The sequence below is a fragment of the Truncatella angustata genome (assembly GCF_020726525.1).
Source record: "Truncatella angustata strain MPI-SDFR-AT-0073 chromosome Unknown BKA67scaffold_2, whole genome shotgun sequence".
Lineage (NCBI taxonomy): Eukaryota > Fungi > Ascomycota > Sordariomycetes > Amphisphaeriales > Sporocadaceae > Truncatella > Truncatella angustata.
The window spans coordinates 4,359,717-4,382,947 of record NW_025763382.1 but is presented as its reverse complement, the minus strand read 5'-3'; the positions used below and the strand labels follow the sequence as shown (position 1 = coordinate 4,382,947).

Genomic DNA, 23,231 nt, shown 5'->3' with positions numbered 1-23,231 from the left:
GTGCTTACACAATATTATCAGTGCTCAAATCTCAACGGTAACTTATGAGTGGTTGATTTAATGATAGATCGTAAAACAATTTTGAGCCCGCATGCCGGTGTGGTCCCTTGCATTTGGACCCTTGAGTTAGGGGGGATGGTGATTGTTAAAGCCTGGAATGGTTTATTTTGGGCCTGGTTGGTCCTGAGTGGCCAGTGCTCTCGGCGCCTTGATCTCCCAGGGTAACGCGCTCCTGGAGCGCGATATTGATGATGAATGCGATCATCCCACCGAGTGTTTAATGGCACAGCACTCGCAGTCTGCAACAACCTGATATTGTGTCCAACTTCCTCATATGATGAAGTTCATATCGATTTCTCCAAGGACGCCATACAGTACAGAGGCAGATTCCAAACAGTTGTGACTATGCGGCATCAGCGTCATGAGAACACAGATTAGACGAAAGGAAGGGTACCCTGAAAATAAATGATCTGTATTCCTGTACTATCACGCGAAATCTTCAAGGGTAGTAGACACGAAGCATTAGGGTAGCAAAACCTCACAATGGGTTCTGTGCATCGGCCTAGTCGCCCTGGTAGACGCCAGTCACTCTCTGTCTCTATACAACCTGACATCGAGTCTGGCAAGGAGCTAAGCAAAGCTTTGGTCGATGGCACTCTATCACAAGAATCAGAGTCTGCATTGATATGCATGAATGAGCTTCGCGAGGGACTTTTGCGGCAGCCCATCCCACATGAGGTTCATCAAGCTATTACCCACGGCAATCTCAGCCCAGGTCTTCGCAATTTGCTGCTTGTACAGCTATACCGTGGCAAAGGTGTTGCTGTAAAGCTGCCCTCGCCAGTTAAAAGCAGAAACAACTGGTCAACAATATTCAGCAATAACAGATGGCCCTCACAGCATGCGAGCCAGTCATTCATAGAGGAACAAGAGGTACTCGGACCAGTCATTACTCCACCTAATCCATCAAATAATACTTCGCCTAACAGGAAGATATTCAATTCGGACATGGCACAAGACTATGAAAGTCCGAGGGCTTCGATGAACATAAATTGCGGGTATTCATCATCAATTTCAAAGGCGCCATTTGGAGCTTCGTCTTCAGTCCCAGCGAAACTCGCACCAAGTCCAGGGCCAGCGGAGGATATGGGTAAAGCAATCAAACAACCGAGCGACAAATTCAGGGACAAAACCGAGCCTGGAAGCATTACGGGCATTCTTCGAGGTGTGTGATGTGCGATTGTCTGTATGGAGCCAATTTCTAATCGATTGTTAGGCTCTGGTGCTGGTCGAAACTTGAAACGAAAACGTGTCGAAAGTGTAGGGTTGAATGCTACCGAATCGTTTCAATCACACTTATTTTCTTCAAATCTAATGGACTTCGCGCAACCTATCATGTCATCAAAACCTGGTAATACAACATCTGCCATACCCTCGCTCAAGCAATTCGCTCAAAACTCTATATCACATTTTTTGTCGTCGAAACCAAGGAACATTTCGGGACCGGCATTGCAGGAAACTCAAAGTGTCCAGGATACCAATTCGGCCGCGGCTTCTCAAGCCAATGCTAAGGGCAACGAGCTGTCCCAGCCGCTCGGAGGTAGACAAGGATCCGGCGCCGGAAGTCTATCGCTCAGGATGGCGCAGAACATCAAGAATTCTGATTTGAGTAGTGACCTAAGTCTTAGCGAGGATCCTGTGAAGCAGGCCACGGACAATGACGATAAATCAGTAAATGCTGAGCAAGATGATAATGATGAAACTGACGAGGATGAGGTCGATCTTGATATTGATATTAGTGACACCCATCCTACTGTCAGTGAAAACGGGTTGACGGCCTCGGGTGGAAGGCCATATAACATTTGGAGGTGTAAGTACTACTCCATGCGTTACGAATCGTCGAAACGTACTAACGTATGGCAGTGGCAAATGGCCAAGAAATTGCCACTCGTGGTGCTAGTAAGCATTCCCAGTCCCTCACAAATTCAACTCTTACTGATTTAGCAGTCCTTCCAACCGAATATCAGCTTTACTTCGACGTTGATAGACCATGGGTTTGTCCAGTGCGCTCATGTCGCATTGTTTTCAAGACACTTGACTCATTGGGTGGACACTTCAATGCAAAGCATCGGGGGGCAACGCTTAACGACAACAGAGATGGCACACTTTCAGTAACCGGATATCAAAGAGGTACTGGTAGATTGCCCGCCATTGTTGTCTCAAAGAAAGCACTCGATGCTTCTGAGCCACCCATGCAGGATCCGAAACAATCTGATAACCAAAAGAGTAACAATAATAATACTTCGCCAGCGAAGAGGGACAGTGAGGGTATGGTTAAATACATAACCATGTCTGCAAAAAGTTCATCAAAGAAGAATGCTGCGATATCAGCCTCAACGCCACGCTCCGACCTAGCTGCTGCCAATGTTGCAATGGATGATAATGCACAATGGACATGGAAGAATATTGTCCACAAACATCTAAGAAGCACACCTATCTCGCCCATTCCCAAGAAAGGATATGTTTGCGATCTTCTACCACTCAACCGTAAGCGTGGCGTTGTATTCAATCCTCTGTCACCCAAATATTTCGAAAGTTCAGGTCGACCTCAAGATATTTCCGCACTACTTATTCAAATCACTGGCAATAAAGCCCGGACACCCTGCAAACGATGTGAAGAAGGAAGAGGCCCTTTCATTGGATGTATTGTCATATCTCTCCAGGCGTCAATCCATGTCAGGCGACAAGTAACCTCATGTGCAAATTGTTTTTATAAAGGAAATCAGAAGTGTTGCGATCTCACCAAATGGCACCAAGATACATACCCGGAACTACTCAAAACCCACATTCCAATCGATGATTCACCAATACCGATTGCTGATCTGCAAAATTCGATCGCACAACCGGATTCACTCACCGTACGACGGTCTGAGAGGAAGTTGCTGAAGCTTGAAGATACTTCACCAGCAACCAAGCTTACCGCTGTAACATTGCAAGACGAAGTCTCAAATGATAAAAACACCCCTACTCGGCAGTTACGGGATGCTCGAAATACCGGTACACTGGATTTAGCGCCGGCAATTTGGGAGATCGCGCCTGGACGCATTCGTACTGATCCAGCCAACGGTGCTGAGAGTATGTCATCCGCTCCAATATGCTCGTATTGAGGTCGACTACTAACAGAAGCAAGATATTGCATTTTCAGCAGCGTATTTGACCCACGTAGAAGAAGTCAATATCGGCCCCGATATAGGGTTTCACGTCCTTGCCCTCAAGTCAGGCAGTAAGCAAATCTTGGAACCATTTGTACTATTTCTAGCATATCTACAGCGCTGATATTGCCTACTTGAGGTAATTTTCAATTTGGAACTGTTTCAAAATACTGCTAGAGACCCCTCAAACCTTTTACAGGAACAATTGCTGACCGCAAATGCCGTAGAGACACATCGATTCGAGCCGGTCACCAATCGTACACGTCTATGTTCAATCGCAAAAGGAAAAGTAAAAGTGATCACTTCTCATCAGGACTTTGACCTCGGCTCAAATGGCTTGTTCCGGGTGAAGCCAGGGGCTCTTTGTGTAGTCGAAAACCGAGCATCTGGCGATGCGACGCTACATATCACTGCTATTACGGATGAATGTTCCTCATTTTGAACTTGTCATGAATGCAAACTGGCAAGGTCTTAACAATAGCTAGGCCTTGAAGAGAATTGCAAATTCAGGTGCTTCTTATCGATTTCAACCCTCAAGAAAATTTCTATTTCTTTTTTTGGCAAGGTGTCACTCAGGATCAGCAACGCCTTGTATTCAGTCTATTCAATGCGAAGCAAAAGTACCGCGGAAGCGATCAAGAGATTCTACTAATACTGAAACTGTTCCAACCAAGCATGCCCGTGACGGACTTGATACGCGCCAAATAGGCCAACTATTAGTCCCCCGATCGCTTTCTACCTGCAAGCATCTATCGTTCACAAGTCCCTGGTCTCAAAGGGCATGGTTTGGACATCGTTATCATCATTTCCATGGACCTCAGACATTTCGCTGATGTTCTGGGTTTGTCTGTCGCCAGAGTCGATTCCTGTAACCTTGAAGTCTGTACCGTCCACTTCACCTGTGACATCAATCAGACCTTGAACAATAGAACCCTTGCTGCCGATTTTTGTAGGACTTATTTCAGAATCGGAGGCAACACCTAACTTGCCACGGTTGGGCGCTAGTCCACGAAAGTCCTCGGCAGATTTGAAAGTCATGATACCATCCGCATTAACGTTTGTGATCCAGATAGCTTTGGTGCCTGAGTTTGCCCCGTCACTACTTGGGTCCAACCATTCTCTCCCATCAATCAAAATGCAGCCCAGTTGTAGATCAAGAGGTTCAGAGAGGCTCCTTCCCCACGCTTGCAACGTTTTGGCCAGCTTTTCTAGAAAATACTCTGCTCCGACCGTGACACCAATTTGAGGTTGTTTGATTGACAGGAATTGTAGTCCCAAACTACGCAATGAGATCTCGCCTCTCCTTTCCGGATACTGTGCCGTAAAGCTGTCGTAAATAGCCTCTAGCGCACACTTCAACCCTTCCCCTTTCTTATCTAGAACACTGAAGCCATTCGGATAATAGTTTTGGGCCTGTGTACCGCTAGCTGCATGAAACACTGACGGTTTTCTTCGTGCTGCTATTGGCCGGGGGGTAAATGGTTGGCCTTGAACCTGAAGATCCTTTCTTGCGGTCTTCATTCTGAATACATGCGATAACGGCCGTTGAGATAGAGGTCTTGGTGTAGTCGGCTTATCTGTCTGTGTGCTCGAGTCGCTCATGATGACAAGATTGGTAGTCTTTTCGCTTAGCATCTTTTCATTGTTGGAACTATGATCAGTCTTTGTTTGTTTACTTTGACTAGACATCCTGTCCTCTTTGGGCTTCTCATTATTGCCTTCGCTCTGTGTTGGCCTTTGCACTCCCCCTTCATCAACCTCCTGCATTAACCCATTCTGCTTCGATTGAATTACTTGCTTCGCTGCTTCAGATTCACGGTGTTCTTTCTGCTCGACCATAGTAGCCAACAATGCCTGTATTGTTTCGCGTTTACCACTTTCAGTCGCCCCTTGCACTCCTTTGAAGCTTGCAACCAGGAGATCTTGGCACACGTCCCAATAAGACTTGATTTGCTCGTACCCAACGTAACCGAAGAGTAATGCCTTCCACTGCCGTTCAGCGGGGCCATGCGCAAAGTGTATAGCCAACGATTCGGCCCATACTGGCAGGTAAGCTGCTTTGTCCAGCCCCACGATGGCTGTTACTTTAGTACCGTAGACAAAAATGCTATTGAGAGTCAAATTGCCATGGGTAAAGACAAATGGCTCGTTCATCGGCATGAGCCTCATCGCCAAATTCGTGATGGTGTCATCCCATCCCTGCGATTCGAACCGTCTCCGGACATGCTCGCGGTATTGAGACTCGTCCTTGAAATAGACCGAATGGCCAGCAGACCCACCAATGAGGTGATCCGGATAGAGGTATGGACCTTCATCGAGGCTTGATATTTTGGCTGATGTCATTTTTCTCCATTGCTTTACAAAATCGGCTACTTGCTCTGCGATTCTGTGTCGTTTGTCTTCGGAAAGGGAGTACCATGTCTGTGCCAGAGGCCAACCTCGCGCACGCTCGGTGATGGTGATGGCGACTTGTCCCTCTTTCCACGCCGCAACGACCTCTGGGACTGGCACCGTGGTATACTTCCGTAAGAGTCTTGCCGCCCACACCTCAGGAGGTAATTGATCTGGTCGGAGGCTCCAGTACTGTCTCTCTATGACTATGTATCGGTGGCCGAATGACCAGGCGTACTGTTCAGAATCATTGTATTTGAGGTTGAGTGAGCTGCAAAACCCGAGATCTTTGTCCATGACAGAGCGAACAGCATCTTCTCGGGTTGCATTACACACAGCGCATGGTTCATCGCGATTAGAAACAAAGTCTGTCCACAAGCGCCTTCTTCCCTCGTGGGTTGCAAGCCATGCCGAAGTTGCTTGGGATAGAGCACGCCCCTCTCGTCCTTCTCCAGCTAGACTGGTAACAAATATCCCGGCTTTATCTTGGAGATCGATGGCTCTCAATATGGGATCAACATGAGATTTTCTCCCGAAAATATTTGCTGGCGGCTCTTCTAACACCTCATCGGAGTTGTAGTGTGTGCTTCCGCTTGAACTTTCGTCGTCATCGGTCTCCCAGGAACCAGAGCTCCATTCTGAACCAGAGATGGACGAAGTCGATACCTTGTCCAAAGCAACAGTCTTCGGGGTTACAAGTCGCGAGTTCTGTATTCCTGATTTACCTCTTGAAGACGAGACTTTGCTCGTTCGGTCAAATAGGTTGGCGATAGAGGCCAAACCAAACCTTGGTGATGCACTAGTCGTCGCCATCTTCCATATTTGTTCACAGAGGAAGATTCCAATAAACACGCGGGACAGATGTTGAAGTATTCACTTGCATCTTGTCAGGAATTAATACTTGACATCATGGAGCGGCGATCCGCTGCTTCTTTGTCCATGAATGCACAAAGGAATTGAACGGAAACGGTCGACTTCGAGTTCGCAAACATGGTTGCCCATAAACTGAACACCGAGCAGTACTTTTGACAGTTCTTAAAAATATGTAGTTAACCATGAATAATGTATAGATTATGATTCGTAATTATAAACGAAGACACAAGGCCCAAAGTAATAACTCGAACGCCGCATCATCCCACACGAAACGACCAACGACCCACACCTAATTGCTTGGCTTTTCTGCAACAACCCGATATACTGTGCTGCAGAGTCGTAAATCATCCATTTTCACGAATGCTTGGCCATCCAAGCATAACCTGTTGATCAACGTCTTGAAGTGCGCTGGCATCAACTTCATCCTCACAGCACCAAGAATCATTTGACGCATAGCGCGAAAGTAGATGTCGACCTTGTCTATAACCAAAGCTTGCTTTTCGTCCATACTCGGGATATCAGAAATGGTGACCTTGAAACCCGCTTCTTGAAGTGCGGTCTCGAAGCTTTTTGGTGTGGGCGTCCCTACCGCCCCGATGAGAGGTTTTACTCGGCGCATTAACTGCTGGTGCTCTTCGTTTGTCGGATCATACGCGGGTAAACTAACCCAGTCCATGAGAAGAAACTTAGAGCCAGGCTTCAACACCCTGTAGATCTCCTTGAAGAGAGCCTTCGGATCCTTGCAGAGACTTAGCGCCTGGATCTCGTAGAATGCATCGAACGACTGATCAGCGAAAGGAAGCGGCAGATTGTTCTGGTCATGTTCCACAAAGTCATTTTGCAACCCTAGTTTAGAGTTGAATTCCTTTGCCTGTGCGATCTGATTGGGGTCAATGTTGAGTCCGGTCACTACTGCGCCGGTGTAGTTGGCCATGTGGGCAGCTACCCTTCCACGCCCACAGCCAAGGTCTAATACTTTGTCGCCGGCCTTGAGGTTGATCTCCTTGGCAATAGACTCCTCGTTTAAGAGCTGGTTGTCGATAACCGAGGCGTGTTTATCCATCAACGGTGGAATGTACATTTTTTCCACCTCACCAAGGGCACATCTAAGTCGCGTCAGTGTTGGGGAAGCAGGTTTGAATGTCTGGTACGCACAAATGGTTGATCACACCATAATAAGCCTTGAGACAATCTCCCACTTTTTCTTGATAGTCAATTCCTAGGGCGGCAATCATATCCTTCTCGTTGTTCCAGTCTAAGTTGTAGATCTGATACGATGCCATATAATCATCAACTTGTTGAGGCGATAAGTTCCAGAGATATTTGAGCGACCTCCAAAACGTTTTGCTTCTATTTGGTGAAGCAGAACGATCCACTAAAGAGCCATGATTATGACTTTTGAAGAACCACTTTCGCGGAACAGGAGCAGCGGAAAGATCTATTTTCTCGTTGCTGGTGCTCGTGTTGCTGGACCGTGGTGTTTCTTCGCCGAACACTGACTGAGGTACAATTTGGGGGTTCTGTACGTGTGGCGAAATGACAGTGGCAGTTGCCATTTTGGCGAGTCTTGAAGGCTACAGATGGAAAGTGTGATGTTCAAACTGTGTGAGGCAGTCACAATATATGGTAATGTTACGGGGGAGAATGAGTAACCACCAGAAACAAGAAACAAGCAACCACGACAATTGAAAATGTTCCATTGTGACTGCCTGCAAGATCGTCCAATGGCCTGTTTTGTCTTGACCAGGAATCAAGTTGGCCGGATGACGCGGAAATAACCGCGCTGACACGGTTGGCCATCTGGATGCTGACAAACGCCCTTCATCATCACATTCGCTGTCACCCTGCAACTCAGCGAAGCGAATCGCAGTAACGCATGACTCATTTTATCCCTCGCTTTATTTCGGGGGGAAAAATCCACCTACTGTGTGTGTCCAGCCATACAGGGTAAAATCTGCTGATTTGGAGATTTGCGGAATGTCATTCGACTAAGCTCGAGCCTTCGGAGTAAAAACCAACGAATTAGAACCGCAGTCGGAGGTCAGTTCTTTCGGCTTTTTTTTTTTTCTTTTTTTTCTTTTTTTTTCTTTTTTGGCACGCCATGTTATCCCGGAATTCGTATAGTCCATAAAGTCTCTGCACTGCACGTTTCCTCTTGCCGGCTTCTGCCTGAGTGAGTGAGCGAATATGGCGTCCGGCGTTAGATACGTCTGCGACAATGCCGGCCGGAATTAAGATATCATTCGCCTTACGGAGTACGTGACATAGTTAAGGCCCATGAAGCTGGCTAGACTGCGTTAGCTTAAGAACAAGCCGGAAGCACCATGCGTTAAAGACTTTCGCGTCGTATGACGGGACTTGAATCAAACTTGGGGCTGGTTTGGTCCTCTAATTTTGTCAACATTCGAAACCCAATCTCTCTTCTTTTCAAGCGCTTACGTCCGACTTCTCGTACTCAGTAGGGAGTCCCTCGCTAATGGTATTGCCGATAAGGCTGGTCTCTCAAGATACACTACTACTCGCTGCACTGCGTACTGAATTGTGGGCAAGGCGGTAAACTTGCATAGTGCCGCCCGCTACTAGCTAATTAACGTTACTTAGCTTCACTTGAGTTTACCTACGACGCCAATTTTTAGAGTGGGCCATGGAGATCTCGGACCAAGTGTGTGAGCGGGATTCGCCAGTTTCTCGCCTAGCCGAGCCGAAAAGATCATCCAGGGAGCCAGGCAACCAGGGTACTGATACATACAAAAGTCCATCCTGTAAATTCAGGTATTGGATTCGCTTCTAAAGCTCGGCGTCTCAAAGAAGTGCGGCTCTTCAACCCAGGTCTCGTCATCACGAATGAGATAAGCCTTGCCAAGTCTCTAGGCTCAGCATCCCTGACTGTTTGCTGCCAAGCAAAGTTCTTGGCCATTGGGTAGTAGCCACAGTAGCCCTCCCATCGCCATCCAAGGCTAGCATCACCCATATCATACGCCGGCAAGTGAGGCTTCAAATGGAGGGCAAGACGGAATACCTAGCCACGGGATATCGTGTCGAGTTGCAAGGGTTGGCGCAAACTCAACGTGAAATGTGATGGTTGCGTTGGCGTTCGTTCTACTGCACCCACGATGAGCGGTTGAACGATAGGAGAAGTCCCGTCATTTGTTCCCGAAACTTGGCAAGTTTGCACAGGGGTCGATCATTATACTAAATTAAGTGAGACCCTCCGCTCCTGCAGATTCAGCGGCCACTCCACTGAAACGTATTGCGCTGCTATTAATGGGAGTCTAGGTTCCTGAGAAATAACAATAAAGAACATTTTGCCCTCTGAAAAATCCTTGAAGACGATGCATCTTTCGCAACAACTTGCCAAGGAATAATCTTTGACGGTTCTACATTTGTCATAGTCTCTTGGATTAGTTGGTTCACTACGGTAGCTTTAAATACTTTGATCGCGTCTTCGGTATTGCGAACATGAGTCCACACCGGTAGAGGCCGGTAAACCAAGCACTAGGTTAGGTGGGTCTTGGTCGCCGACAAACAGCTGACCAGCGGTAGCCTGATTAAGATCTGCTAGAATTGCTATTGCAACTTATCCCAACGCTGTTCATAGTTGTCGATATGTTTATGTAACAACATATGGCGACATATGAGAAGCCCCTCTTTGGCATATAGCTTTGTATATATATTCTATTGCGAAGTTGCCAAAGACTTGGCCAATTAGTTCCCGTTTTCAGAGAATGGCGGTCGAATCACGGCACAACGGTTTGTGCAAGTCTGCGCCATTTGACTTTCCTCATCAAAACATCATCTATGAGTTGCCCTGTGGTGGCTCTGCAGACTAATTTTATGGCGGATATCGATATGTACAGCTTGCATGTATATATCTAGGCGAGATTCTCCTGCCGAAAGGCTAGCTCATATGACAATCAGGTTGCAGCATAATTGCCTCCGACACCACGCAGCCCATTCGAAGTTTCGCAGTATCTGCAAGCCCATTGCGATAGCAAGTTTTAGAAGATGTCGACAGGAGAGCGCTGCCCTGGATCTAGTCAGTACCCGGTCATTATTACCGAGTGAAGTTCCTGCATAGCTGGAGCGGTTTGGTATCGCCTTCACATGATTCAATCTGCGAGGTAATCTGTCAATGCGTTACAAGGTTGGATCGAGACTTTCTTGCACGAGTGACTCCATGGTTAGAACTGAGTTACTACGACATATACGAGTCTGGATTCGAAACACATGTCACAAAGCGTTTTATTTTGTGTGCACGTGAGCCTATACCGGCTATTGAAGCTCATTTCATCCATCCTGATACTTGCAATGACACATATTTATGAAGAAGAAGAAAAGAAGGGGAAAAAAGGCCATTTTCCAAGGCTTCGGCAGCCACCCACAGGTCTTACTGACATTGCTGAGACAGATTATCGTTTGTTGTGGGCCCCCCGCTATCGGATCGGATGATGCGATTTCGACCGGATATTGCGATACCATCTTCAGTATGGTGCCGTCGGAGCCTGCGAGTGTTGCTTGGTCGGTACCCTCGATGTTATGATAATGAAGATATGCTGCTTCAAAAGAGTCTGGTTTACAATAATCCATTTGAATTGCATCTTTTAAGAAGAACGTGAAGTACGCACACAATGGCCAGCACAGAGAAACTATTCACTTCGCTTAAAATCGCCAACGGGCGTATTGAGCTTAAACACAGAGTCATCATGGCACCGATGACTCGAAATAGGGGTGTGCCGCTTGCAGATGGCACCTCCGAACATCCAAACCGGACATGGCTTCCGGACGATCTTGTCGCTCTATACTATGGGCAACGGGCATCCTCCGGTGGCCTTTTGATCACGGAGGGTATCCCTCCTTCGATCGAAGCAAGTGGCATGCCGAATGTCCCTGGGTTGTTCGATAAATCGCAAGTCCCTGGTTGGAGAAAGGTTGTCGAGGCAGTACATGCGAAGGGCGGATACATCTATGCTCAACTCTGGCACGCAGGACGGGCAACTGTTCCGCAATTCTCCGGGGCCGGACCATTTAGTTCCTCATCCATTGCGTGGGATGATGATGAAAAGTTTCCGTTCCGGACTCCTTTCACAAAAGAGAAGATTGCATACCGAGATCATCCGCCCATTGCTATGAGCCAGGACCAGATCAGGAAAACAATTGACGATTTTGTTGCTGCCGCCAAGTTAGCTATCGACATTGGCTTTGATGGTGTTGAGATCAATGGCGGTAACGGTAATCGTGAGACAGCCACGTGAAACGTGAATAAACACTCAAACTAATGGTAAAACAGTGCTTGACCAATTTCTTCATTCCAATATCAACACGCGCACCGACGAATATGGCGGGTCTCCGGAGAGGCGTAGCAAGTTTGTACTGGAGCTTATCACGGCTTTAGCAGACGCCATTGGTGCCTCCAACATCGGCATTCGTTTGGAGCCGACTGGCCTCTATCAACACACACGAGGCATAGAGCGTGTTGAGACATGGTCGTACCTATGCCGACAGCTTGCTGACACTTATCAAGGAGACAAGAAGCTATCCTATGTGCATTTCATTGAGCCACGTTTTGACCGCATCGGCTCCGAGAATGAGAAGGATGGCTTTTACCAGTCCTGGAGTCTCCCGGAAGTTTCAAATGAGCCTTTCCGGAAGATCCTAGCGAACAAGTCCATCCCAGTGTTTTCATGTGGTGGCTGGGATGACAAGAACGCGTAAGAAGATCCCGAATTTATTTCCCACTGTTTCAAGCAAGTCCACAAAGCCGAAATTACCTATTAGAAACAATTATCTCTCGGTAACTGTTTCATGATACTCTCAAAGACCCCTTGGTCCAATCTAAAGAAACAATAACTGACCCTAAATAATGTAGTGGAGAAGCCTCAGAAAAGGGTTGGGATGGTGTTGTGTTTGCGAAGTGGTTTACAAGTAACCCGGATCTGCCGGAAAGGATACTTAAAGGCCAGCCTCTGACCGAATATGATCGGAGCAGGTTCTACGGTTCTTGGGACGGTATTAGAGAGAATGGCTATACGAATTACCTTCCATTTGGGGAGGAAAAAGAGAAGAAGATAGAGCAAGAAAAGAAGATACCCTCGTAAGTGTATGGTAGACCTAATATAGATGATCATAAAAAGTATCCTTCAGTGACCAATATAGAGTTACGCGAAACAATACCAATCAGGAAGCTTGACGTGTGTGTTTCATTTCTTGAATGGTACAAGCCCACCCCACGGTTCTCATACATGACTGTGGATAGAGCGAAGCATGACTTACCTGAGCAAGGTCTGCGATACATACATGTTAGTGAATGCAAGTGAACGTATCGGTCCCGGTCCCACTCGCGAGTCAATGGCAATTTTATAGACGGAGACAAAGAACTCTAATCAGAGAGCAGGAACTGGGAAATCTAGAGCGAAGCTAATTTGTGAAGACACTAAATGAATTTTCGAAACACCCAGATTGCCTGTTTTATTGGAACAGAAACTACAGCTATTCAAGAATTTGTCTCATATTTATAATTAGAGCGCTTAAGAATATTGGTTTGCCCGGACCTTACCTCTCAAAGTGGATTTGCTGGCGGAATATTACAGTGAGTGATTACATCAGACGTATTTTCAGCTAGCGCGGTCGGGCTTTATTTTGTAGCTCAAGGTGTATGAAAGGCATTCAATAGTAGATACGGCCGAACCAAAGAAATAACTAATATCAGGAAAAGAAGACAGGAAAGCTGAATCTACGCAACACATCAGTGAAGCCAATACTTATAAGTATGAGTTTGTTTCTGTTAATGCATTGTTTATATCACAGCGATCAGCAGATCTTAGCAGCGTTGTCTGTTGGACGCACTCACCCTCATCCTCCTCGTGTCGATAGGCATCTTTGCAAGCTCCTCCTCGTCGTAGGCTCCATTCAGCACTAGGCGCCTGGGCTGGCGCATATCGTTGAACTTCTTTGTGACTTTCACGATCGTGCTAGTCACATCCTCACCTATAAGCTTTATTTCTCAAACCGTGACGGGTCCTGTTGGAGATAATATGTCAGAGTTTTGTTTGACAACACGAAGCACTTTCTTTTCCCAATCTGTCATAATGCCAGGCAAGGCCCGGAAATCGACTTCCTGGGGATAGGTAAGCACGCAGCAGCCTCGCGGAGAATTTCTAAAGATCATTTATGCTTCCGAATCATCATTCAATTTCACCTAAAATTTACAAATTGAATAATATTGTCCATCTACTCTATCAAAGATTCCAGGGTTGTCTCAGACCCATTCAATTCCGTTGTCCAAAGAAACGACATAGGACACAAAACCTCCGTGCCGAAGAAAGGCAATGAGTGTTGTAGCAGATACAGAATCTCCACGTCGTGAGTTCTGGAAAAAGAGAGAGAAACAACTATTCCGCCCTTGTGGTAGTTGTGCCTTGAACATGTCCACATTCGTTGCGTAAACAACAAACAGGCTATTTGAATTCTCGGAATGAGACCATCCAAGGATCAAACTACGTGACAGAAAGATTCCAGTAAAATACTGTTGTCTTTTGTTGGCCGCATATCTGTAGGTCTGCCAGCGATGCAGTGTGTATCATTTTTCCAACATGGAGGCCTAAACAAGCTTGAATGTGAGATTTATTTACTATGTACTAGTGCGATCACAGTTCTCCCATCGACGCATGCAAAGCGCCATATTAGTCAAGTAAACTAGCCCCTGGTGTATTTACCTTCCCACGATATGAGAGGAGCCACCATCGTTGACAGTCTCCCCGCCATCTTCACCATCTGCCCACGTAATCGTGTTGCCCTTCCTCGAATTTAGAGGAAGCGAGAGGTTCTCGGCCCTTCGCCTTAGGCCCCGTTGCTGCCGCGAGGGGCGTTGTTCCTCCTCCTCCTCATCATCATCACCGTCTGTATATTCCGGATCCTCTGGATCCTCGCCTCCCAAAACCGGTGGCCAGCTCAAGATCGGATGGGCGGCGACCAGAAGCGCGCTCGCCGCGACCATGACAAGTGAGTCGAGCCCCAGGAACAGCCACTCATCGGCATCTATGCCCCCCTCGGCGATCTTGGCGACCGCGCGGGCCATGATCAGCACGGCGGCGCCGACCATTGGAAGGATAAAGTCCTTGGGGAGGGGTATGCCGGAACGGGCGCAGTGCCAGAGCACCAGGGCCAGGAGAGCCAGGAAGATGCTGACGGTCACGATCTGGGCGATCATGGCGGCGAGGATGAGGTGCAGGAAGGTGTGGGTGTTGTCGTGCACCTTGTCCACGGAGTCGCCCGGCGAGATGTTGTGGAACGCGGACGGGCTGCCGAAGACGACGAATGCGGCCGCGGCAATATCGAGGATTCCGAAGGCATAGCAGAGGTAGGGACCAATTCTGTGGACAGGTCGGTGCCTGTTTATAGTCTTCACGTATTGTACCATCGAAGCGGATATGCTGTGGCGGGCCGGTGGTATCAGTAGGTCAATTTGGTAAGTAGACACTGAGGCTATGGAAGGAAAGGAAGAGCCGACTTACGCAGCCATGATGAATGCGGGTGCTGAGTTTAGCAACGTGAGCTGAATTAAAAAGTCGCGGTACGATTTCGGGTTGTCTGCACCCCTGACGCGCTCCAAGTAGCCTCCGAGCTCGATGCACAATGCTATCGTGACTAGTACGCTGCGCAGGAGCCATCGTTTGTGCTTGACTTCCAAACACATGTAGCAACTGACGAGAGCATAGAGGGTCAGAATGCAGTAAACGACGAGAAACGTGACATTGATTCCGAAGTGAGGAACGTAACCGTATGGTGTTTTCGTCTCCTCAGGGTATTTCAATTCTCGGATTCCGAAAGCGAGATTCTGAGTAGGGGCCATCATGTTGCAAGATCCATATAAGAAGAGTCATACAGTCTTCAGTCAGCGGTAATTTTGTATGTTGCGTCGCAAATTGTAAGTGTCATGAAGAGAAGTCTGACGACGGCGAAAAGGCATACTACATGGTCCTAGAAGTCATCCGCATTTATTGGTAAGTGGCTGAGCTATGATTTGTAAAACCAGCGCAACCATGAACTTTCGGATAAAGTTAATTATTAAATAATTGAGGTTATGGAAAGCCGTGGTTTCTTCATGTCTTGGGACACTTTCGCATTTGGCTGACCCCTAGCCGGGGAAGGCTTTTCCACGTTTTTCAGTCAGTAATGAAGATAAGGAGCAAGATATGAGCCTTGATTCTTGGTAGGGAATTGACTGCGTCTTGCTCAGGTAGTCCTTGCAACGAAATTGTTGTGGGATTCACCGACACATACACCTTCAGTACACACCTTCCAATGTAGACCAACTCTGGCATCGGTGGCAACCTCTAAAGGGGGGTTGTTGTTTTAGGAAGAGTGCCCAAAGGCATGCAAGCATACATTTACAGAGGTAACAGGGTAATCGGAAAATTCGTACTAATGCATCTCCCTGTGAAGGGAGAAGATTTTTCCAAAACTGATGATCACCAGCCAAGCCACAGTGGTTCTGAGTTGCGGTATAATAGTGATGCTAGAAACAAGCTTTAGTATTATCATAACGAGAGTACAAGAGGAGACTTGTCCCTGACAGGGTACTACGTACAAGCTCAGTCTTTGACGTACCCAATTTTCGAAAGAACGGGCAATTATCTGCACCCCGCCCCTTGAAACAAACTCCTTTGTATGTCCCAGAGTGTGCGTTATCAACAGAGGAGCAAGCGTCGTTCACAGAGTCTGCCACCAACACTATAACTGCTGCCGTAATCATATAATTCATGTCCTCAGGTACTTCACTGCTGCTAACTAAATGAAAATGAGCATCTGACCCTGAACTGGGTTATGAACGAGGGACGCCTCTTCGTTGAATGCTGGAGGGTATCCTGGATATTCGCTCCCCCAAACGCCGAGCTTGCCATTGAATGAAATAAAATAACAAGTAAAACTGAGTAGCAGTTGCAATAAATCAAGCTCATGGCTGGCTCTAAGATTAAGCATACGCATGCGCAGGCCATTTGGTCTGCGATGAAAATTGTGGAGATGGAAATTATAAATGCCTTTGCATCCTCAATTGTGCCAACAGCCCTGCCTTATCGGATGGGATCGTGGCATTTGAGACAATTGACAGGTTCTTTCCATTTACTCTCACCTCCAAGTACGTCACGGCGCACATCTGTGATCTCCATGATGGGAGGGTTTCCTGATTCGTTCTTTATGACGGCCTCGAAGTGCCCAATATAGGGTTTACGACGTGTGGTCGACTTTTTCGAACGCCCCATCTTGGACTGAGAAGCTCTCGGAGCAAATTTGATTTCCTGGACTTCAGGATCGACTTTTGAGCTGGGGACACTTTCAACTTCAGCCAAACTGATGTTGTTCTCCTCCGGCTTAACCGCGATAGACGGCTGTGTAGCATGAGCATTGTCCGTCTCACTTGGGCTAGGCAACCGTCCGAGCGCATCATTGTCTCTCTCCTGCTTGACTGAGCTGGACATGTGCGGTTGATTAGAGCCAAGGCGTTCCCAGGTCTCCAATAGAGCCTGGTGGATGAGACAGTCATCATGAAGCCAGGTGCCACACTGCTGGTTGCTGCAACGAATCAAAGTCTTGTCCGGGTTTTCTGGCTCCTTGCAGATACATCGCTCCGCGACCAACTACATGATTACATGTTAGTAGAGCACAGGGAGTCACGGTGGATGTTGCGGTGTATTGTGGTAGTGTCTTACAGAGAGTTCCATGGACCGAACATCCCAGGCCTGCCGCCAGTAGAGTGCCTGTTGAACCTGCTCCTCGTCGTGCTCGTCCCACTGGTTTACAGTGGCGGGAGCTGTCACACTGACGACGTTGATGATATCCACTAAGCTATAGTGTCAATAAGAGGGGGAAAAAAAAAAGACGGAAGCTTGAAGATAGGGAGCAACATACTGTGGTTTGAAGCAATCAGCTCGTGTTGCCCATGATACGCTTGCCTCCCGGAAACAACCTTGTCTCGATATGTGGAATTTGGCGGAAGCTCGTCTGGCCAATAAAGCCAGTATACTCTTGCGTAGACATGATGTTCATCTGATGCGCGAATCTCGAGAATGCGGGCGACCCAAGCTTCGTCGGATTTGCTTTTCACCTTGGACGGCTCGTCGTTATTTTGTGGTCTGGGCTGTTCCAAGCTAGCACTGTTGGCTACGAAGATGTAATTGTCGGAGAGGTACTTGACGCCATGAACTAGAGGGGAGGAAGCATCGACGTTAGCAGAAGTCGCAGCTAAACATGTATCTGATTTGAAAAGGAAGAAGAGAAGCGACCTACGAACGAAGCTGTTGTATCGAGTCAGTTTGTCCCAGTCTCTCTGTCCCCCTTCATGTACGACCTGGTAATGGCGGTCCATGATGTTTTCCGGGTCGTAGTAGAACTTGCCATTTGGCGTAAAAGGCGATAGCTGCAAGGGCAGCTTGGAGTCGTGTTCTGGTATGTAGCCAGAGCCCGACACTTCTGAGGCGCTTTCGCTGCGCTTCGGTTTACTGCGCCTCTGCTTCTTGGGGGGCTTTGTCGTCTTGTCCGTCCGCTTTTCCCACCAGTTGGGATCTGGGTGCTGAATTGTATATTTGCACTCGGCATGCACTTCGTCTCCGGCGCGCTCGGCCTCGATTCTGGCCCGTTTGCGCGACGCCGCCATGTTGGTCAAGTGTGGCGGTCGCGCTTCGCGGTTCGTGCTCGTGTTGTGCCTGTGCCTGTGCCTGTGCCTGTGCCTGTGTTCGCACTTGTCGCCGTTGTTGTCGTTGCGGTCGTCGTTCTAATTCTAGTTCTTGATGCCGCTACACGGAAAAGACAGTTGTGGAAGTTTGGAGGAAGCACGCGCCGAATGTGAGCTATGCAATTGGACGTGGTCGTTGCTTGGTGTTGTTGTTGTGGCCAGCTGGAAAACAGTTTGCTTGGTGGTGCGTTTAGATAATGTTGTACTGGTATCTGTGTTAGGGCCCAGAGTTGGAATGGTACAGCGCGACAACAAAACTGGTCAGTCGCTGTATAAGAGGGCTTTTTTCTTTTTTTTTTTTTCCTTTTTTTTTCAATTAAATAAAAGGAAATAAGAAGAAGAAGGCGACATAATTATATCTCACTGTATTGTATCGTGAACAGCAAAAGGTTGGTCGAAATGTCTACATTTACACATGACACCTTTGGAGAGAAAGCGACAGACACAAATGATTGGAAATCGACGACAAAGCTCGATTTCTTCGATCTTTGCGTTAGGGTGGCAGCTGAAGCTTGAAGCCTCAGCGAAACGCCGTTGACTTGAATTAGTCTAGCACTTGTTAGCTCTATGCTACGCTATCGGCGCAGGGCAAATGGCCATGAGGATGTCCATGTCGCGATCGGCGGCGGGGAAATGCAGCGGACTGAGTGCCTGCCAATTTGTTTGTTTGTTTGTGCATATAATATAGTATACCCCCGGACCGAGAGGCCCAATCGAAGTTGATGATACCTGAGATAGATATTTTGTTCCTCTTACTTGAGACACTGTTGCCGGAGAACCTTTTCGTGCAGTGCAGATTCATCTGTCGAGCCCTTTCCAAGTTGTGTGCAACTCTCTTTGGCCATCCTCGGGCACCCAAAGTCTAACAATCATCTTGCAGGAAAGTCGCCATCATATCATGACATCCAGCCACCTAACTTATCCTGCAAGGTAGCGTACCTACAAATCCGAAGGCGTGGTGTGTGGGGGGCTACTGCTGGGAGACCATCCCTACATAAGTAGTCTGACTGCACACAAGCAGCCATTGTTATACCGCAGTCTAACGTATTCGTAGGCACCACCAAGTTAGTGAACTTTTTTCTTGGATTGTACCTTTTTGTTTTGTTTTTCTTTTATTTCTTGCCCAATTTTCTTCTTCTTGGGTTATAAGAGAGAGGGGAAAGGCGGTGGGGTGTTCGCTTGCCTTAAGAGTCGTCGGCTTGAAAGAATACACCTTGGATAAAATGTGCGAGAACATTTATTCCCTCTCCCGGACAATGAGAGGGATACAATTCAAGATGGCATGACTTGTACAGTGATACACACGATGGTCACAACAACCGATGATATCGTCTTGCAAGAGAAAACCGCTTACACACTTGAAGATTGCATGTGCCTATACAGGAGCATCCACAAGGACTACACGCCAATTGTTTGTGGTTAAAAAGTGGCATCAGTTGCTAGCAATGTTCAGTAAATTTCCTAGTCACGCAAGATAGTAATAATTATTTTTGCTGAGAGTACACGACCCAAGACTGGGAAAATACGCTTCCCTAGCCAACGCCTTCGCTATGCAGCAAACGATGAACGAGATAGGTAACGCCCATCTCCTATGACCTCCAACTTGATGAATAATATTATATCCTGGCTCTTCACCTGTCATCCTCGACTCGGTTGTACTCTGCAAGCATTCCCCTTCGCTCTTCATCTACTTGAGCTCGATCGGCTGGAATATCCTCCTGGTTCTTGAACCCTTCGATCACTTCAGCCAGCAGCTCGCCTTCCTGTTTCCCACGCTCCACATTTACGAAATATATCAAGGGTGCGGGCAGACCAACCAAGGCAGCAAGGAACCAGAAAGCAGGGCGGATTTCCCCAGAGGCATCAATGATGGCACCAACTATGGCAGGCCCGAACACACTAGAGCCCTTGTCCGTGATTGCATATAGAGCATAGAATGCTGCTTCCGAACCCGCGGGAATGAGCTCGCCGTAGAGCGATCTGCAGTATGAGCTAAGACCACCCAACACGAAACCGTACACAGCAGCCAGTGGATACATCTCCCACGGTTGTTGCAAGCCAACAACGCCCCATCTCTGCACGAATGGCAGGTAACCCAGCAGACCGTAGATTGGGATCACCTCGAACAGCGCAATGCAGGCTAGAATTGTCTTGTGCGGCGGCAGTTGCAACCTTCTCGAAATCCACGACCAGCTAAAAGCACCCATGACGCCGGTTGATGTGGAGATGACGTTTATCAGCCCAAGTGCCCACGGCTTCATACCAAGCGTCGTCTTAGCAAAGAGGATGGCAGTCGACGACGTCGTAGCGATAGCATCCGAAAGCAGGAACCATCCAGCCAAGAAAAGTACGATATCAATAAGGTGTCTAGCCAGCCCGATTGTGCGGAATAAGTTTTTCCACGCATAGATCGTGTACGATATCCACGCCCATCTGCCTTTCGTCTTTGTAGCAGGCAGAGGCGGCCCTGGTCGCGGGCGAAGCCACATAGCTGCTGGAATGGTGAAAATGGTCCACCATGAACCGATGAAGAAAAGAACAACACGTTGTGACCATGTTGAGCTTCCCATTGCCACTAATATCATGATCGAGACGCATTGAACAAACAAAGCAGCTCCATAACCAATGCCTATACCCTTGGCTGAAATCTCAGTTGAAAGCTGAAGCTCGATTGAGGTCAGCTCGGACTTGGCCGATGCCCTGATCAAGTCGTGATGGACTGAGGCAGTATCATCCACTGGCAAATGGATGGATGCAGCGCCACTGAGCGGATGATCGGTTTCCACTACAGAGCCAGCATCGTTATGCGAGCCCTCGTGATGAGTGATGGCCTCAGTGTATAGTACTTTCGGGTGGTGTCGAACCAGCAGTGGTAGAAATGAGTTTAGGAGAACAAAAGAGGCCCCGAATGCCGTGTTTGAAACGATGGCAATAATCGCCCCTAATAAGTAGACTTGCTTGGTAACGAATATGTATAGCATGACACATACGCCCCCCGTCCATCCGAAAGTCAACAGCAACCGCTTTCGATAATTGCCGTGATCAGCAGCGCAGCTTATACTGACAACCAGAAGCGCCTGCAAAAGGACGCTGATGGAGAATGTGTACATAGCGAAGCTCGCCGTGTTGACCTCAATTCCCAGGATTTCCACAATGCATTGTCCATCGTTGCCCTTGGGTTTTTGTGAGCTATCACCGCAGGGTGTCTTTCGATCGGAAAGGAGGACGCCATTTTCTCGCGCGAGACTCTCGAGGAGGATCGGTATAAAAGATGCTTCACGGAATGCGCATTAGTTGTGGTACAGCTTCGGGGAGCTAAAGCTAATTGTAGAGGCGCGCGCAGCAATGGCGTTGACTGCAAGCTGCACCGAGACCTATGTCAAGCAGATTAGATAAAAATAACTCACAGATAGCTTCATGAGGGTCAGATTAGCGACATACGATACACACAGATTGGGCGAGGTTCAAGCTTACCGCATATTACGTATGTCTCTGCCGCAAATGCGTACATATACCATCCAGCAAGCTCCTTGGTGCTTGTGGGCCGCGTGTCTTCGCCCGGATAGCGAGCGCCAGCGGGCGGGCCACCTTCTCCGTCACTGTCAGACGCTCTTCTGCTCATTCTGCCGGTGCCAGTATCTGTCGTCGTGGTGGAGGAGAATTCATCGTCGGCTTCGAAGGCGGAGGAGTGTGAGTGCTTGGACGCAAATGATTGAACAGACAGTAAGCGCGATTGTGGCGGGCGCCTCAGCTGGTCGTCGTTCCGGGGAACCATAATCTTTGGGCTCTTTGGGGTCTTTAGAGTCCTTGGGCGCCTGCGTGCACTGATGCCAGGCTTGCGCAGGTGCTCATGTGCTACGTAGTACGAGTACGAGTACAAGTAACTTACAAGATCTCACCCGTGCCTAAGCCCTGCGCTGCAACTCAAAACTTTATCGCAGCAATACACCACGCTGCGTTTGGTCGGTGAGTGTGTGGCCTGCTTTGCATCAACCTATTGCAACCACTTCCAAACGCAAAGATCACCGGAGCGAGAAATTCAACGTGCCCCCGAATTCGAATATTGTCTGGGTTTTGTTCACTGGACGATGTCCAAACCATTGCAACGCTACTGAATATCCATGCAAGGGAGAGCTCCACCAAATGGGTCGGTAGTTGCTGTTGGGGAAGCCTGAGTCTCTTTTCCAACGATCTTATGACTCCGAACCACACCTGAGATGACGAAACATAATAGAAATTGGATGGGCGAGGTAACAACTGCACATAAACCAGCACGAGAAGGCATCCGAATCAGCTTAATCATTCGAGTCTTCGGGTTTTCGAAGCTCAATCCTTCACCTATGTCATACCAGTGGGTGGCCGATGAGATATCAGGTGATGCGTTCAGGTTGCATGGCTGCTCGGTGACCCACGGCCCAAACCACACATCTCGAGCAACTGTAAGTTCAGTAGCTGGGCCAAATTTCATAGATAATTCGAGACACGAGTCCAAGATATATCCCAACCATTGAAATATTGTCGGAAATTCTGAGCAACTACAGTAACAACAGTTCAATGGTCGTCACATTGAAGTGTTGGATCGACACCCCCATGTCGAGCTGGTGGGGTCGCGGACTCGTACCTTCATTGCATTACTACCTCAAAGCTCGTACGAGGGAGGGCTTTGGCATACGATTCGAGCGCTTAAAGTTGGCTGTTGTTTCTTATTTTTTCTTCTTCCAAGTTAAATAAATGCTCAAGTGTCTCCAACAAATGGTATAGTACTGCCTTTGCACAAAATAGTACTACAGCACTAATTCCATCAAGGTACGCTAGTTCCAGGGTGTTAGTTCTGGCTAATACCATGTCATCAATATCGATGCAAGTATATTCCAGTAACTCAAAAATACCTGGCCATCCTTACTTGGCACGTTTGTCCTTGTATGATTTCAGCGCCAATAGAGGCACTGGTGAGTCTGATGTCATTAGTTGAGCAACAAGCCAAATAAACGTCTGCCAATGCAACAGTACTGTTGCTCTCGAGAACA

General features: G+C 47.8%; 8 protein-coding genes across 8 annotated transcripts; 3 read left to right on the top strand and 5 right to left on the bottom strand.

Moving 5' to 3' along the window:
• The first annotated feature begins 182 nt into the window (after positions 1-182).
• On the top strand, positions 183-3,877 carry BKA67DRAFT_555555 (uncharacterized protein). Its single transcript, XM_046102093.1, has 6 exons — positions 183-1,225; positions 1,277-1,870; positions 1,924-1,959; positions 2,008-3,135; positions 3,191-3,283; positions 3,440-3,877. Exons 1-6 carry the CDS (start codon positions 544-546, stop codon positions 3,652-3,654), a joined length of 2,748 nt encoding a protein of 915 aa, XP_045961769.1. The 5' UTR covers positions 183-543; the 3' UTR covers positions 3,655-3,877.
• Positions 3,878-3,968: 91 nt separating this feature from the next.
• On the bottom strand, positions 3,969-6,565 carry BKA67DRAFT_688831 (uncharacterized protein; the record flags this gene model as incomplete). Its single annotated transcript, XM_046109081.1, has 1 exon — positions 3,969-6,565. The coding sequence occupies exon 1, from the start codon at positions 6,414-6,416 to the stop codon at positions 3,969-3,971; it is 2,448 nt and encodes an 815-aa protein (XP_045961768.1). The 5' UTR covers positions 6,417-6,565.
• Positions 6,566-6,765: 200 nt separating this feature from the next.
• BKA67DRAFT_655795 (S-adenosyl-L-methionine-dependent methyltransferase) lies at positions 6,766-8,032 on the bottom strand (the record flags this gene model as incomplete). Its single annotated transcript, XM_046106825.1, has 2 exons — positions 6,766-7,582; positions 7,632-8,032. The coding sequence occupies 2 exons, from the start codon at positions 8,030-8,032 to the stop codon at positions 6,766-6,768; spliced, it is 1,218 nt and encodes a 405-aa protein (XP_045961767.1).
• Positions 8,033-11,104: 3,072 nt separating this feature from the next.
• BKA67DRAFT_532737 (uncharacterized protein) lies at positions 11,105-12,571 on the top strand (the record flags this gene model as incomplete). Its single annotated transcript, XM_046099578.1, has 3 exons — positions 11,105-11,711; positions 11,764-12,184; positions 12,343-12,571. The coding sequence occupies 3 exons, from the start codon at positions 11,105-11,107 to the stop codon at positions 12,569-12,571; spliced, it is 1,257 nt and encodes a 418-aa protein (XP_045961766.1).
• A 1,613-nt stretch (positions 12,572-14,184) lies between these two features.
• On the bottom strand, positions 14,185-15,324 carry BKA67DRAFT_532736 (uncharacterized protein; the record flags this gene model as incomplete). Its single annotated transcript, XM_046099577.1, has 2 exons — positions 14,185-14,863; positions 14,987-15,324. The coding sequence occupies 2 exons, from the start codon at positions 15,322-15,324 to the stop codon at positions 14,185-14,187; spliced, it is 1,017 nt and encodes a 338-aa protein (XP_045961765.1).
• A 1,064-nt stretch (positions 15,325-16,388) lies between these two features.
• Positions 16,389-18,341, bottom strand: BKA67DRAFT_191026 (uncharacterized protein). The gene is made up of 4 exons (XM_046095352.1): positions 17,760-18,341; positions 17,382-17,675; positions 17,183-17,313; positions 16,389-17,110 (listed from the first exon to the last, which is right to left on the bottom strand). Exons 1-4 carry the CDS (start codon positions 18,124-18,126, stop codon positions 16,547-16,549), a joined length of 1,356 nt encoding a protein of 451 aa, XP_045961764.1. The 5' UTR covers positions 18,127-18,341; the 3' UTR covers positions 16,389-16,546.
• Positions 18,342-18,810: 469 nt separating this feature from the next.
• Positions 18,811-19,640, top strand: BKA67DRAFT_555542 (uncharacterized protein). The gene is made up of 3 exons (XM_046102092.1): positions 18,811-19,027; positions 19,085-19,134; positions 19,259-19,640. The coding sequence occupies exons 2-3, from the start codon at positions 19,103-19,105 to the stop codon at positions 19,488-19,490; spliced, it is 264 nt and encodes an 87-aa protein (XP_045961763.1). The 5' UTR covers positions 18,811-19,027; positions 19,085-19,102; the 3' UTR covers positions 19,491-19,640.
• Positions 19,641-19,835: 195 nt separating this feature from the next.
• On the bottom strand, positions 19,836-21,979 carry BKA67DRAFT_513400 (autophagy-like protein 22; the record flags this gene model as incomplete). The annotated part of the gene is made up of 2 exons (XM_046097563.1): positions 19,836-21,478; positions 21,679-21,979. The coding sequence occupies 2 exons, from the start codon at positions 21,977-21,979 to the stop codon at positions 19,836-19,838; spliced, it is 1,944 nt and encodes a 647-aa protein (XP_045961762.1).
• Between the last annotated feature and the right edge of the window lie 1,252 nt (positions 21,980-23,231).